This window comes from Nannobrachium achirus (genome assembly GCF_963921795.1).
Source record: "Nannobrachium achirus genome assembly, chromosome: 6".
Lineage (NCBI taxonomy): Eukaryota > Metazoa > Chordata > Actinopteri > Myctophiformes > Myctophidae > Nannobrachium > Nannobrachium achirus.
In genome coordinates this window covers 2,235,506-2,249,074 of record NC_137815.1, presented here as the reverse complement: position 1 = coordinate 2,249,074, position 13,569 = coordinate 2,235,506, and the positions used below count along the sequence as shown (strand labels likewise).

The 13,569-nt window shown below is 43.5% G+C and overlaps 1 protein-coding gene across 1 annotated transcript in view; it reads right to left on the bottom strand.

Annotated features, from left to right (window-relative positions):
• LOC308286372 (germinal-center associated nuclear protein-like) overlaps positions 1-13,569 on the bottom strand; it is a gene marked incomplete at its 3' end in the record, with an annotated part of 100,249 nt that overhangs the window by 48,630 nt on the left and 38,050 nt on the right. Inside the window, exons 18-26 of the mRNA XM_080727368.1 lie at positions 11,435-11,526; positions 9,954-10,116; positions 8,058-8,218; positions 6,810-7,084; positions 5,085-5,287; positions 4,338-4,438; positions 4,073-4,204; positions 2,299-2,412; positions 680-832 (exon numbers count right to left, since the gene is read on the bottom strand). Coding sequence (XP_080583494.1) covers positions 680-832; positions 2,299-2,412; positions 4,073-4,204; positions 4,338-4,438; positions 5,085-5,287; positions 6,810-7,084; positions 8,058-8,218; positions 9,954-10,116; positions 11,435-11,526 — 1,394 coding nt within the window. The remainder of the gene's footprint in view (positions 1-679; positions 833-2,298; positions 2,413-4,072; positions 4,205-4,337; positions 4,439-5,084; positions 5,288-6,809; positions 7,085-8,057; positions 8,219-9,953; positions 10,117-11,434; positions 11,527-13,569) is intronic.

Here is a 13,569-nt window from a genome sequence, read left to right as displayed (position 1 = left end):
ACCTCATGAATTATACATTTTCTTGATGTTCGTCATCACACAAGACATTTCTGTTTAGGGTCTGGGCTTAGAGCTCTAATTGATTCATTATAATACACAAATACTATCACTACAGATATGCTCACAACGCATTGCGATGCGTTGTGAGATTTTAGATCTGCTATATCCACTACTTTTTGAGAAATTAAAGACCCAATGAAATGACTATTTTGGGTATTTTATTTTGAAGTTTCAGTTTGAAAATGAAGCCTGTGTGTTTCTGAACCAATCCGAGGGGACCAGCCCTTCAGGCGAAGGGATTTAAAATCTGAGTAATGGGAGTAATGGGAGCCAGAATGGGAAACAAACAGGTTAATGTAATCAATGGTTCATTTATATGCAAGCGGACCGGTGTTAGGTACGGCCATATTATCACTACGATATGCTCTAAAGTGTGAAAAACATGTTTTTGACTTCACCCTGTCTTTAACATTTCTCAGCATAGAAATGATTATGACGATTATGCTAAACAATTGTGATTGGGCGATTCCAGCCTGCACAAACATGGTGCATGATCTGTGCATGGGCGTGCATGATCTGTGCACTATAAATTACATGGAAGTCTATGGAGATTTATGGCAGGGAAAACCCAAAGAAGGCATATTTAATTGGCAGTAAACGAGTTAAGAGGTGGGTTTACCTTTTGATGTACTTGTGGATGCGCTGTAGCTCCGCCCTCAGTACGTTTTCCACCAATAGAGCGATGTCTGCCTCCAGTGTCTCATCCAATAGGGCGGAGCATTCCTCCTCGGTGCAGCGAGATATAAGCTCCTCCTTCTCCTCCTGAGCCTCTCTGAGTACACACACACACACACACACACACACACACACACACACACACACACACACACACACACACACACACACACACACACACACACACACACACACACACACACACACACACACACACACTTTTCAAAAGAAAGTCTTGGGGGGTGAATACAAAATGTTATCTTTTATGGGCCATTGGGGTCCCTGGCACAGTTGTTTTTTGTTTTTTTTTCTGTCTTGGTAGAAACTTTGGACGTGTGTTTTCCCCCTCTGGTTGCCAGGTCTTGGGCACTCTGAGCTAACGAGGACAGTTTCTGTATGCATATGGGCGGGCGCTGCGAATCTCTCCGTGAGTCTCTGGCCAATAGCATGTGTTCTCCTCCCCCCACCCCCCTCTGCTCCTCTGCTCATCGCAGAGAACGCTGCTGCGTCATGACGTCAACACATTTGGTGCGACGCTCTCTGCACTCTGATTGGTTAGGGAAATTCTACACTTCCTACAACAGTGATCATAACACAATCGCCCAGGCTTCTTTTTCTTCCGTTCGCCAAAAGAAGCCTGGGTTTCCGAGGCTAGGTCTTGGGAGAATGTGTTTCTAAAAGGAAAATCTAATATTCATACATTGTTTATTTATTTATTTATTTTTTTGCCACTCAGTAGTAGGTGTTCCCGCATAACATCCGGGTATGATGATGTCACACGCATACCCTCTGACATCACTAGCTGCATTTCCATAAAGCCTCTTAATGCGCATTAAGAGTTTTGCGAATAAATCTTTTTATGGAAACACTTCAAAATTCGAATAAACTTTCATTATCCGCAAAAACTTTTATCCGCTTGGAGGAGGTGGATTTTGAGGCTTTATCGAATAAACTAAATGCGCATTTGTGAATGGAAACGGGTCAGACAATAAATGCAAATAAATTATGACGTTCTGGGTCCATATCGTCCTCCTATAACACTTTCCCTCGCCGCTTAATTAACGTCCATTGTATAGCGTTAGCTCACAAAACAAACCGGTTGTTACACACGGAGTGACCCTTCGTCATCACAGCGTGTTGCGTGCCAAAAGAAAAGTGGCCGATCTACAAGCTCACAGCAGCTCGCATCCGCGACGCTGCAGAATGACTGTGTAGCGAGTCACAGCAGTGCCCACGTCTCAGATTCGGTCTGAAAAAATCAGCCCCATCGCAGCTCTGTGCACTGTGTGCAAGCCAGTACAGCATGTCACTGTGTTTTAGCATTTCATCAGTTTAATGGAAACAGGCTAAATTTGCTTTGTCTTAATACGCATTTCTGATAATTCGCTTCCCTAATTCGAATATGTTTATGGAAACATGACTACTGCCTACATACAGTATTCTGATTGCCCTGGTTGTCCTGAAGAAAATGATGTCTGTAACGTTAATTACAGGGCTGTTGTTTTAGAAGGCAAACAATAAATAAATACAAAACAAATGCTTGACGGGTTAGGGTTAACTCACCGGATCTGTTGTGCAGCGGTCTCTGTGATGCTCTGGTCCAGAACCTCCTGGAGCAGCTCTGTACTGAGACTCACACTGTACTGACTGACAAACACCTCATGCTCCTGTCTCCTCCTGGAACACAAATCAAATCAAATAAAAACAAACTTTATTTATATAGCACGTTTACAAACAGGCAAGCTGAACCAAAGTTGCTGTACAACATTTAAAAACACAAGGCAATACAAATCATCAAAGCAGTTTAAAAAAAGGAAACAAAGATGCAAGAAAACAATTAGAAAAACAACAAAACAAAAGATTACTTTAAATGCAATTAGGAGAAATTAAAAACAACTAGGTGGGTTGCATTTAAATGCAAATACAAGCCAAGGAAAACAAATGGGTTTTAAAAACACCAATTGACTGGGCAGATCTAATATTAAAAGGTAGACTGTTCCATAGTCGAGGGACCGTGGCCGTAAAAGACTGGTAAACCCTGCTCTTTTTGAATTGTTGTTTTGGGACTTCCAGTAGTAACTGGTCAGCGGACCTTAAGGCCCTGGCTGGAGAATAAGGTTCCACGATGGCAGAGAGGTTTAAAGGAGCCAGCCCATTTAATGATTTGTACGTAAATAAAAGCATCTTAAAATCTATTCTAAAATTAACGGGAAGCCAGTGAAGGGAGGCAAGGATAGGGCTAATATGTTCGCATCTTTTAGTAAGACGCGAACAGCAGTATTAGTATTATTAATATCATCCCATTAACAACACATTCACCGTCTTTTAAGAATACCTTCGTACTCCCATTTGCCATTCGTCTCCATGGACTTCCATGTAATTCACCTAGATAATGCACCACGTGTGTCCACATTGCTCACAGCTTTCAAACAAAAAAATCCGAATGGAAATCCGTTCAGGCATTCATGAGATAGCAGCCATTATGTTTTCCTAAAATGTAAACAAAGATGGCTGCCATGTTTGAAAGATGGGGTTGCTATGGGGGTTAAACATGCAATTGCTATCATGCCTACTACATTTAATTTTTGGAAAAAAAAAAGAAAACAAAAAAAAAAACGGGAAATTCTCGGGACTATCGGGCCTCGCAGGTAGAGACATTGAAATATTCTCGGGACTATTGGGCCTGGCATGGAATGAGTTAAGAAGTGGAATTATTGTATACTTTAACTATTGAAAAATAGCAACTTAGCAATCGTCACAAAGTTTGATGAGTTACGTTTTTTGCTGCTTTGTTTGTCGTCACTCAGGTGGGCACATCAAAGCCAGGTGTGGATCAAAGCCACCGCTTGCTCCGCGCCGCAAAACGAGCGCTCCTGGTCTCAATCTCACAGAATCTCCAAAACACCGTGACATTCTGTATAACGTGTTTGTATGTGGTGAGGAAGTTGACACGGAATCCTCTGTCTTTCAAATGGTCGCGTGTGAGATTATTTTAAGATCACGTTGTGAGCTTGTAGATCGGCTATTTCCACTACCAATGTTCTTCTTTAAGTATAAAGTTGTATAAAGTTGTCAAATATGTGCGACGCGTTGTGAGCTTGTAGATCTGCTATTTTAAATAGCAGATTTTTTATATATAAAAAAAAAAATATATATATATATATATATATATATATATATATATATATATATGAAATTTTTTCAACATGGAAACGATTATGACGATTATGAAAAATAATCGCAATTATGTCAAATAATGGCGATGTAATAATTGTGACAGCCCTATCAATTAGTTAATAATGAGTTAATAAGGACAGCAGGGGGCAGTCATTCCAACCTGGCTTCGTCCAGTCTGCGCTTCTCCTCAGCGATGCGTTCCTCCTCCAGACGGATCTGATTGGACGAAACCTCCCGAAGCTCCTCCCCCACGACCAGACTCACTAGCGCCTCCACCTGGACACTGCTCTCACTGCAACGCAACACACACACACACACACACACACACACACACAGTTAAAAAAAAGAAAAACCTCTGAAGGTTCACGTTGTCCCAGAATTGTTTAGGGATTACTGTAATAGATTACTGTAATGTGATTACTTACTCCAGAGCTACAGAGGTGTAGGCGAATCCACCGAGAGCGACCTCGTTGACCTCTGACCCTAGCACCTCCTCTACCATGGTGTCCAATACACTCACAATGTCCTGTCATGCACACGCACACGCACACACACACACACACACACACACACACACACACACACACACAAGATTCAAAATGGCACAGTGGCGATGTTGTTGGAAATATAATGATATAATTATAATAAAACTGTCCATATTTTTAACCCTTACACAAAACCTGGGGACTGAGTTACTAAGGCCCAAGGTGGAGGGGTCGTCATTATTTTATACATTAGCTATTGAAAAATAGCAGATCTACAAGCTCACAGCGCGGCACTCGGTGCTGCGCTGTGAGCTTGTATGTCTGCTATTTTTGAAAAGTCGTGAAAATCTGTCTTTGAATGTATGCATTTTTTAAGCAAATTTTTTTAACTTAAATTTTGATTCTGGGGGTTCCCTGGAACTTTATGTTTTCCGAATCCTTGTACCCAGGGCCCAGAATTTGGTGCCACACTCCTGGCTGCAGGTTTGTGTATTTACCTCGTAAGTGTAGACAGGTGCAGGTGTGTATGTCTTACCTCGTCAGTGTAGACAGGTGCAGGTGTGTATTTCTTACCTCGTCAGTGTAGACAGGTGCAGGTGTGTATGTCTTACCTCGTCAGTGTAGACAGGTGCAGGTGTGTATTTCTTACCTCGTCAGTGTAGACAGGTGCAGGTGTGTATGTCTTACCTCGTCAGTGTAGACAGGTGCAGGTGGTGGGGGTGTGGGGAGTTTGACAGGCTGCTCCTGGGGCTGGACGTCAACAGCCTCTAGTGGCAGGGCGGTGGTACTGCAGGGGTCTTGTGGGGTCGGGGGTCTGGAGCGGGGGGCTTTGACCGGCGGCCACGACTCAACGTCACTCTCCGACTTCACATCCGGCTTCGCTGCAAAGACTGAACACGTTGAGAATGTATTTAAGTTAATCATCTGGGGACTAGGGTTGCAGCGGTAGGCTACTCGGTGTTACCGGTGTTACCGGTGAGCGAGCACAACACCGAATACTTTAACACCGATGACAGCGTTAAATAAAAAGAAACGCATCCGCTGCTCTGCCCCGAGGAGCGCAGTAGAGATGTGACGTTCGCCAACGATTCCGCTCTTTTGAACAGCTCTTTTAAATGAACGATGGGATTCGGTTCTCATTCGCGGGAGGCCGGGAGCCGTTCCTTGTGTGGGAGTGTCGAGAATCAGAATTCAGAATCAACGGATCATCCACGGGGCGAGGCACAGCCCATCAGACTGCATGATGTCTCGTCCCCACTCGCAGGGCACGTTGCAGGAGACTAGTTGTGGCTTTATAATGTCACAGCGCGCAGGAGGCGGAAAACAACGATGAGCCAAACAAGAAAACGCGGGGCTGTTCTAACACTAACAGTGTTGTTGCTTTTTTACAACGCTGAATTTTTAATATGGTCGGATGGTTGTTGTTGTTGTAGCTTGAGGTAGCATTGGCTGCTACTGAGTGCTCACAAGACGACAAGACACGCAATGGTGGTTGAAACGGTGTTACCGATAACCGCGGTGTTGACACGGACTATATTTTCGGTGTTAAAAATCTCATACCGTTGCAAGCCTACTGGGGACCCCCCCCAAAATTATTTGGGGACCCCCCCTGAGGGTTCCCGACCCACAGTTTGAGAACCACTGGGTTAAAGTAGGGTGACCAGACGTCCCGGTTTGGCCGGGACTGTCCCATTTGTCCTGACAAATATCTCTAAAACTAAAACACTAATATGTCCCTGGTTTTCAACATTCACCAGAATTAAAATAATAGTAGCCGTTTTCAGTGGTTGCAGAGACATTTATCATGTTCTTTTCGTGAAAACATGCTCACCTAGACAATCAGAAAAACATGAACAAATACATTACGTGTCTGAATTCAACGCTGAGGCTGTTTGTCAATCACTCACTGCCTGTATTCAACCCTGCGATGCGTATGTGCACAAACGCTAGAGGATGGGCAAAAGTGGTTCGCATCCCGGTTTGAGTGGCTGAAAATATGGCCACTAACTAAATATGGCCATAACTCATTTATCGCCACCCCCGATAATCCCGAGAATATACTAATGTCGCTCCCCACCAGGCCTGATAAGCCAGAGTTTTTTATATATATATATATATATATATATATTTTGGACCCCAAAAAATGTACTAGGCATGATCGCAATCGCGAAATTGCATGTTTAACCCCCATACCAACCCCATCTTTCAAACATGGCAGCCATGTTTGTTTACATTTCAAGAAAACATAATGGCTGAATGCCTGAACGGATTTCCATACGGATTTATTTGTTTGAAAGCTGTGGTGCATGATCCGTGCACTAGGAATTAATGGAAGTCTATGGAGAGGTAGGCGGCGTGGAACTTGGAAGCTTTTTTGAAAAGACCCTGTATGAGTTAAAGGGATTCTGGTACCTGTACCCCTGAAGAGGCTTGGCGCGGGGGGACAGGGGGCGGCTGGGGGACAGGTGGTGGAGCTTGGGGGCGGCGCGGCCCCCGGCTCTCCTCCAGTGAACCTGTTGTGGGCGTCGAAGCTGCAGACGGGGGTGTGCTGGGGGGGGAGGGGCAGAGCCCCCCCGTTCACCAACTGACCCACCAGCACCGACCGCTTGGTCAGGATGACCTCCGACCTGCGCTGGGACAGGGCCAGCTCTGGCTCCTGATAGGCCGTCCGGCTCAGCTCCACCTGGCTGGGGGCGGAGTCATGAGGGGGTCATGTGACCACACACATGCGCGCGCACACACACACACACACACACACACACACACACACACACACACACACACACACACACACACACACACACACACACACACACACACACACACACACACACACACACACACACACACACACACACACACACACACACACACACAATTAATATGCATGCACGTAGCACATGTAAAAAAACAGTCCATCTGTAAGCAGGTGTGGTTATTTCAATAAAACCATTGTTGGGAAATGGAAACAAGGCATTTAATTTCTTTATTCTATGTGTACTGTGCAGTGCACATGCATGGATATGCTATTCATTATCTGGGTTAGGCAGTGGACCTAAAGCTTAAAAACATTAAAAACTACATAATACAATTGTTTTTACTAATATGGTGAGATATCGATATATTGAGGTATTCAACAAACTTTTCAAATATCTAAGGTTTTCCTAAAATTGCCAAGCCTTATAAACCCATTTAGACCGGGTACACATTATCGCGTTATTTTATGCTTTAACTATTAAAAAATAGCAGTTATACAAGCTCACAGAGCGGCACCGAGTGCCACGCTGTGAGCTTGTATATCTGCAATTTTTGAAAAATCTTGAAAATTAGAATTTTTACCCGATTTTGAACTGATTCTATTAATGTCTTCTAAATCCTTCTAAGTTTTTTTGGGACCCCAAAATTACATGTATTTGGCCATGGACCCCCCCCCATCTCAAAATATTGAATCAGGGACCCCCCAGAAGCAAATATTTGAGTTACAAATGTTCACTTTAAAAACAATAATTATATTCAAACACACACACACACAAAAAAAAAAAACACGATTCCTCAAAAATAGCAGATCTACAAGCTCACAGCGCGGCACTCTGTGCCGCGCTGCGAGCTTGTATATCTGCTATTTTTTAATGCTAGGCCTAAATGCTTTAATAATCCTACCCGTCGCTGACAGTCAGTCCGTAGTGAGTCATGTAGTCTGTGGCCTCTGCTGTGTTGTGGAACATCAGCATCCTGACCATGTCTTCTATGGGGAAACTGGTGGAGCGCTGAGAGCCCACCGTATGGGCGATGTTCAGGGTCTTCAAGGCCTTTGCTCTGACCTGCACACACACACACACACACACATATTTTTGAAATGTTTATGTCCACATGAACAGAAGTACAGTACAAGTGTAAAGGAAATAAGCACAGTACAAGTGAAAAGGACATAAGCACAAAGTAGTTACTTTATCGATTTTAAATCATTGAATCGAATCCTATCATATCGCCATGAATGAACCAATGTCGTCCATGTATCTTATCGTCATCCATGTATCGTGATGCATATCGCAGGGGTTGACACTAGGGTCTCAGAGGCACTTGCCCGTCGGGCAAGTACAGGTCATGTTCTACTTGCCCTCGGGTCATGGCCACTTGCCCCCCCACCACAAAAAAAATGAAAAAAAAAATGTTTTATTTCTATAGACCTGATTGCTTGTTTCTCTCTCATAAACAGAACATGGCAACGGTGGGCAAAGTTAGACGGTTGTAGTCAGTCGGAGATGTGATTCTCTTGGCACACAAACGCTTGCAAGCTGGCTGCACACACATGCTGCTCAGTAACGTGTGGATATGTTTCGCTGCAGGGAGGAAACTTCTGAAAAGCAGTGTTGACCAGGACGCTGAGGACGTTTGTTCTGACTCTTTGAAAACAAAGACACACACGCGCTACTCTACCTAGCGCTACTCCTGCGCCTGTTTTGGGGATTGAGAGAACTCATAGCTAAAGACTAGTTTTCTCCATAGCAGTCACTTCATGTTCGCACGTTCGCACAATGAGGCATGTCGCTTTTATGGGTTGCATCGCGCAATTTCTAATTAGTTGCAGCTGAGTGCTCATTGTGTCCGATGCACATCTTTTTTAGCATAATGTGAGCTTGTAGAATAGTGGTTGTCATGGGAGCTGCTATCCAACTGCACAACGTTTGTTCAGTGTGTGTAGGGAAGGAGGGACTGAGAGAGAGAGAGAGAGAGAGAGAGAGAGAGAGAGAGAGAGAGAGAGAGAGAGAGAGAGAGAGAGAGAGAGAGAGAGAGGCGGAACACTAGTCTAATATAGCCTCCTTCAGCGTTCAAGTAGGCTAACGAAACATATCTTATATTTATGTTACTCAAAATGGGCACTTGCCTGGTCGGGCAACCTGGTAGCAAACTTCACCTGTCCGACCATAATATTTACCTGCCCCGGGCAGTCGGGCAGGCGTTAGTGTCAACCCCTGTATCGTATCACTGTCCGATACACACCTGCTGCCTGCTTAGTGTCATTGTGTACAGGTGTTTATTAGAGTAGTGGTTCTCAATCTGTGGGTCGGGACTCCCAGGGGGGTTAACTTAATGTGCAACATTGTTTTCTCACTACACTGAAAGGACAAAATGTGTAAGTGTATACAGGGTAAATGCACATTTCTAAAGTGACAATTTAAGGACTTTTTAATACCTCTAAAATGCCAAATTAAACATTGGCCAAATTGTCAAATTATACATTATACAAGTGTTATACATTACATTTTGTATAACACACAGAAATTGTGAAAATAGCCGATCTACATGCTCACAACGACTCGCAACGCGAGGCGTTGTGAGCATGTAGATCTGCTATTGTCACAATTTCTGCTGTTATACAAAATGTAATGCCTCAACTCTTAGTGCTCGTCAGGGTGGAGGGGGTCCCCAGTTAAAATATGATTATTTTGGGGGTCGTGGCCTGAAAAGGTTGAGAACCAATGCTTTAGGGCGAGGTCGCATGTCGCCCTGAGGCGTCTTACTAGTATACAGGTGTTTATCAGAGGTGTGCAGTACCTGGTTGAAGTATCGATGTAGTAAACACGCAGAGAGGTAGGAGGCGCTCTTCACCAGCTTGAAGAAGCGCACAAAGTTGTTGCTGTTCAGAGCAGAGAAGCACTGGACCGCAAACTGGACGTCCGGAGAGTTACGCACATCTGGATGGTACTGCTGCACCTCCCTGTAACAGAGGTATATATGTCACAGTTAGTTTGAGATTCAGTTAGATTGAGAACAGGAGCGCTCGTTTTTGGGCACAAGGTGGAGCAGGCGGTGCCTCCTTCGGGGAACTACTGTAGGAATAATTTGACTGAGGTTAGGATTAGGGTTAGTGTTTAGGCATAGTTTTACTGAGGTTAGGATTAGGTTTGGGGTTAGGGTTAGGTTCAGGGTTAGGCATAGCCAGGTTAGCACCACCAGGTTAGCATTCACCAGCGTGGGACTAATGCAGTCAAATGCTCTACCACTGAGACATGAGCTTCTTCCACATCCAGGTGAACAAAAACAAGCGCTCCTACCCCAATCTAACTGAGTTACCCAAACCAACTGTAACATATACACACATAAGCACCTTTTCCACTGACACGTTTTCACTACTTCTTAACCCATTCAGAACGGGTACACATTATTGTGTATTATTATTTTATGCTTTAAAGTTATACGATGTAACTTTTTTTATAAAACAAATCTTAAAATTGTCCTAACTGTTAAATCGCTAAAGTTTTAGAACACCCACTCCGTTATTTTCAGCTTCTAAAGCCTTCTCTTTATATGTTTTCTATGAGCCGTGAGGGGGGGAGAATTTTGCGGCAAAATTGCGTCATCTGCATCATCTGTATACGTTGTGTATACGTTGGCCAATCACATCGCCGATCATACACACATGATACACTACCGGCCAATGACAGTGCATCTTCCGGTTTCTTCAGGAAATAGCTTGCTTCAACAGCTTTGTTTACGCTGGTCTAGAAGTCTAGCCTGTAACTCTTAACTGGAACTGGAGTAACACTTAACTGGAGCTCAGTTAGTCTGTTCTTGAGAGACTACCGTGTCAGTGGTTCTCAAACCTTTTCATGTGAAGGACCCCCAAAATTATATGTATTTGGCCACAGACCCCCATCTCAAAATATTTAGTTCCGGGGACCACCCAGAAACAACATTTGAGTTACAAAGGTTCGCTTTAAAAGATTTGCACACATTTTCACGACTTTTTCAAAAATAGCAGATCTACAAGCTCGCAGCGCTGCGAGATTGTATATACAATGTGTCATCAAGTTGTACTTTACAATACAAACCCCAAAATCAATCCTCCAGTTCTAGGCAACACAGAAGGGGGGAACTTTTTTTTTTATTTCCACACAACTCCTCTAAGGTATATTAATGATATAGTTAAATGTTGAAAATGGGTGGTCTTCCCCTTTAAAGCATTCAATAATCCTAAGCCTAAATGGGTTAAACCTTTTCATTTCATTCATGAAATACTTGTCATTGTCACTGACCTCAGGATATCTCCATCATCAAGTTTGACCAGAATGTTGTACTGGCGGAACTCGGCCTCTTGGGGGCAGTACACGTTGCGTGTGGCCAGGTCCTGGTAAGACAAGATAAGAGCGTGATGCTTTTACTTGAATACAAAATTTGAGTATGAAAATGTCACAATTATTATTATTATTTTTCTTGTTATAATTTTTATCCCACAATTTTGTAACCCATTTTTTCACCCAGTGCCAATTGCCTAAGTAATCCTGTGCTCTGCTCTCCCTCTGCCGTGCCTGGGGAGACAACGGACTGACCTCATGCTTCCTTCTATGCATGAGTAGTCCAAGTTGCTTCTTTTCACCTGACAGTGGGGATTTCCCTGGTTTGGATGTAGCGCCAACCAGTTCCTTTCCCCTCCATCAGGCGCCCTAGTTGGCCAGGGGGAGGCATTATAGAGACCAGGATTACTGCATGTTTTATTGTGAGGGTGCCTACCCTAGGAGACACGGGGAGAACATGCAAATCTCCACACAGAATGGCCCTATCCCCAACCCCACCTAGGGTATGGGCACTGATTAACGTGGAGGAGGGAACACGCCCCCAGTGCCCACAGCGCCCCAGCGGGAATCGAACCCAGGACCTTCTAGCTGCGAGGCAACCGATATTATCGTGATAATCAAAATATCCCCAACATCCTGATCCATTATCCTGGGACAAAATGTTTCCCAAAGAATTGCAGATCTACAAGTTACAACACATTGTGAGCTTGTAGATCGGCTATTTCTTGGCAAAGACATTTGATAGAGTGAAAAAAAGACTGTATCAAGTACATATACTTGGGACTTGGGACCCATCTTTTTTCACAGGCTTTTAATTTCATTTAAACGTTTTTTTCTTTCAGCTGTTTTTTTTATTTTTTTGTAAATTGTCTATTGTTCCCCATTTTGTTGCTTTTAATTGTTTGTTCCATGAAATGTTTGAAATGTTTTTGTTTTTAACCTGTACAGCACTTTGGTTCAGCTTGACTGTTTGTAAATGTGCTATATCAATAAAGATTGATTGATTGATTGATTGATAGATATATTATAAGTACCTTTTACCAATTATAGAGGGTTTAAATGGTACCAGAAATGCAGCTCGGCAAATAAAAGGTGAATTGATCCCAGTGCATGACGGAGGACGATATCACAATGTATTTTTTTCATCGCGATAGATGATAATATCGCTTGTAGTCCCATCCCTAATGGCTTCCATCACGTATCTTCTTGTTGTATTGCTCAGCATGTTTCTTCACTATACTATCCATGCATAACAGAAACACACTTTACAGCAGGGGTCTTCAACGGGGGTTCCGGGACCCCTAGGGGGTCCTCACAGTTACTACAGGGGGGCCGCCAAAATCTTTGGGTGATGAACAATTTGAACCCTCGCATCCCTATTCTGAGGAGAATTTAGCCAAAAATAGCAGATCTACAAGCTCTCAACGCCTTGCAATGCGAGGCGTTGAGAGCTTTTAGATCTGCTATTTTTGGGCAAATAGGTTTGGTGTAGACTGTCGAGGTTAAAAAAAAAAAAAAAAAAAAAGATCAGACCAAGACCAGAGTGAAAGGTCAAATTGACTAAGTATCAATGTGGTTGCATGTCTGAATGAATAACATATACTGATGACAGTGCTGTCAAACAAGTCGATGGAAATTTGGAACACAATTTTACACAATATATAGTTGGGGTCTGTTAAGGGGTCCTTGGCCTGAAAACGTTGAAGACCCCCGCTTTACAGTATCATTATAAAGATCATCCGACTTCCCACACGCACACTGTCTGATATGAACAATAGGGCCATTACACGTTTAGCACTCCCAAGAATATATTCTACTGATCATCCTCTGTTTCGCTACTTCCACCTCATGCCATCGGGGCGAAGACACAGAAACCTGAAGTGGCACAAGGTTGGGTTTAGCAGGAAACGTGTTCGCTCAGCCATCGCTGCACTAAACAAACTACCTCGCCCCCGTCGCTAGGATGGTTTTCTGTACATTGTGGGGACCAGATGATCTGTCTAGGTGATGCGTTTGTTTTGTGTTATATGGTTATATATCGTCGTTGTCAGGTGGAAACCTTGAATGTCCAAAACCGTTCGTTTTGTATTTATCAT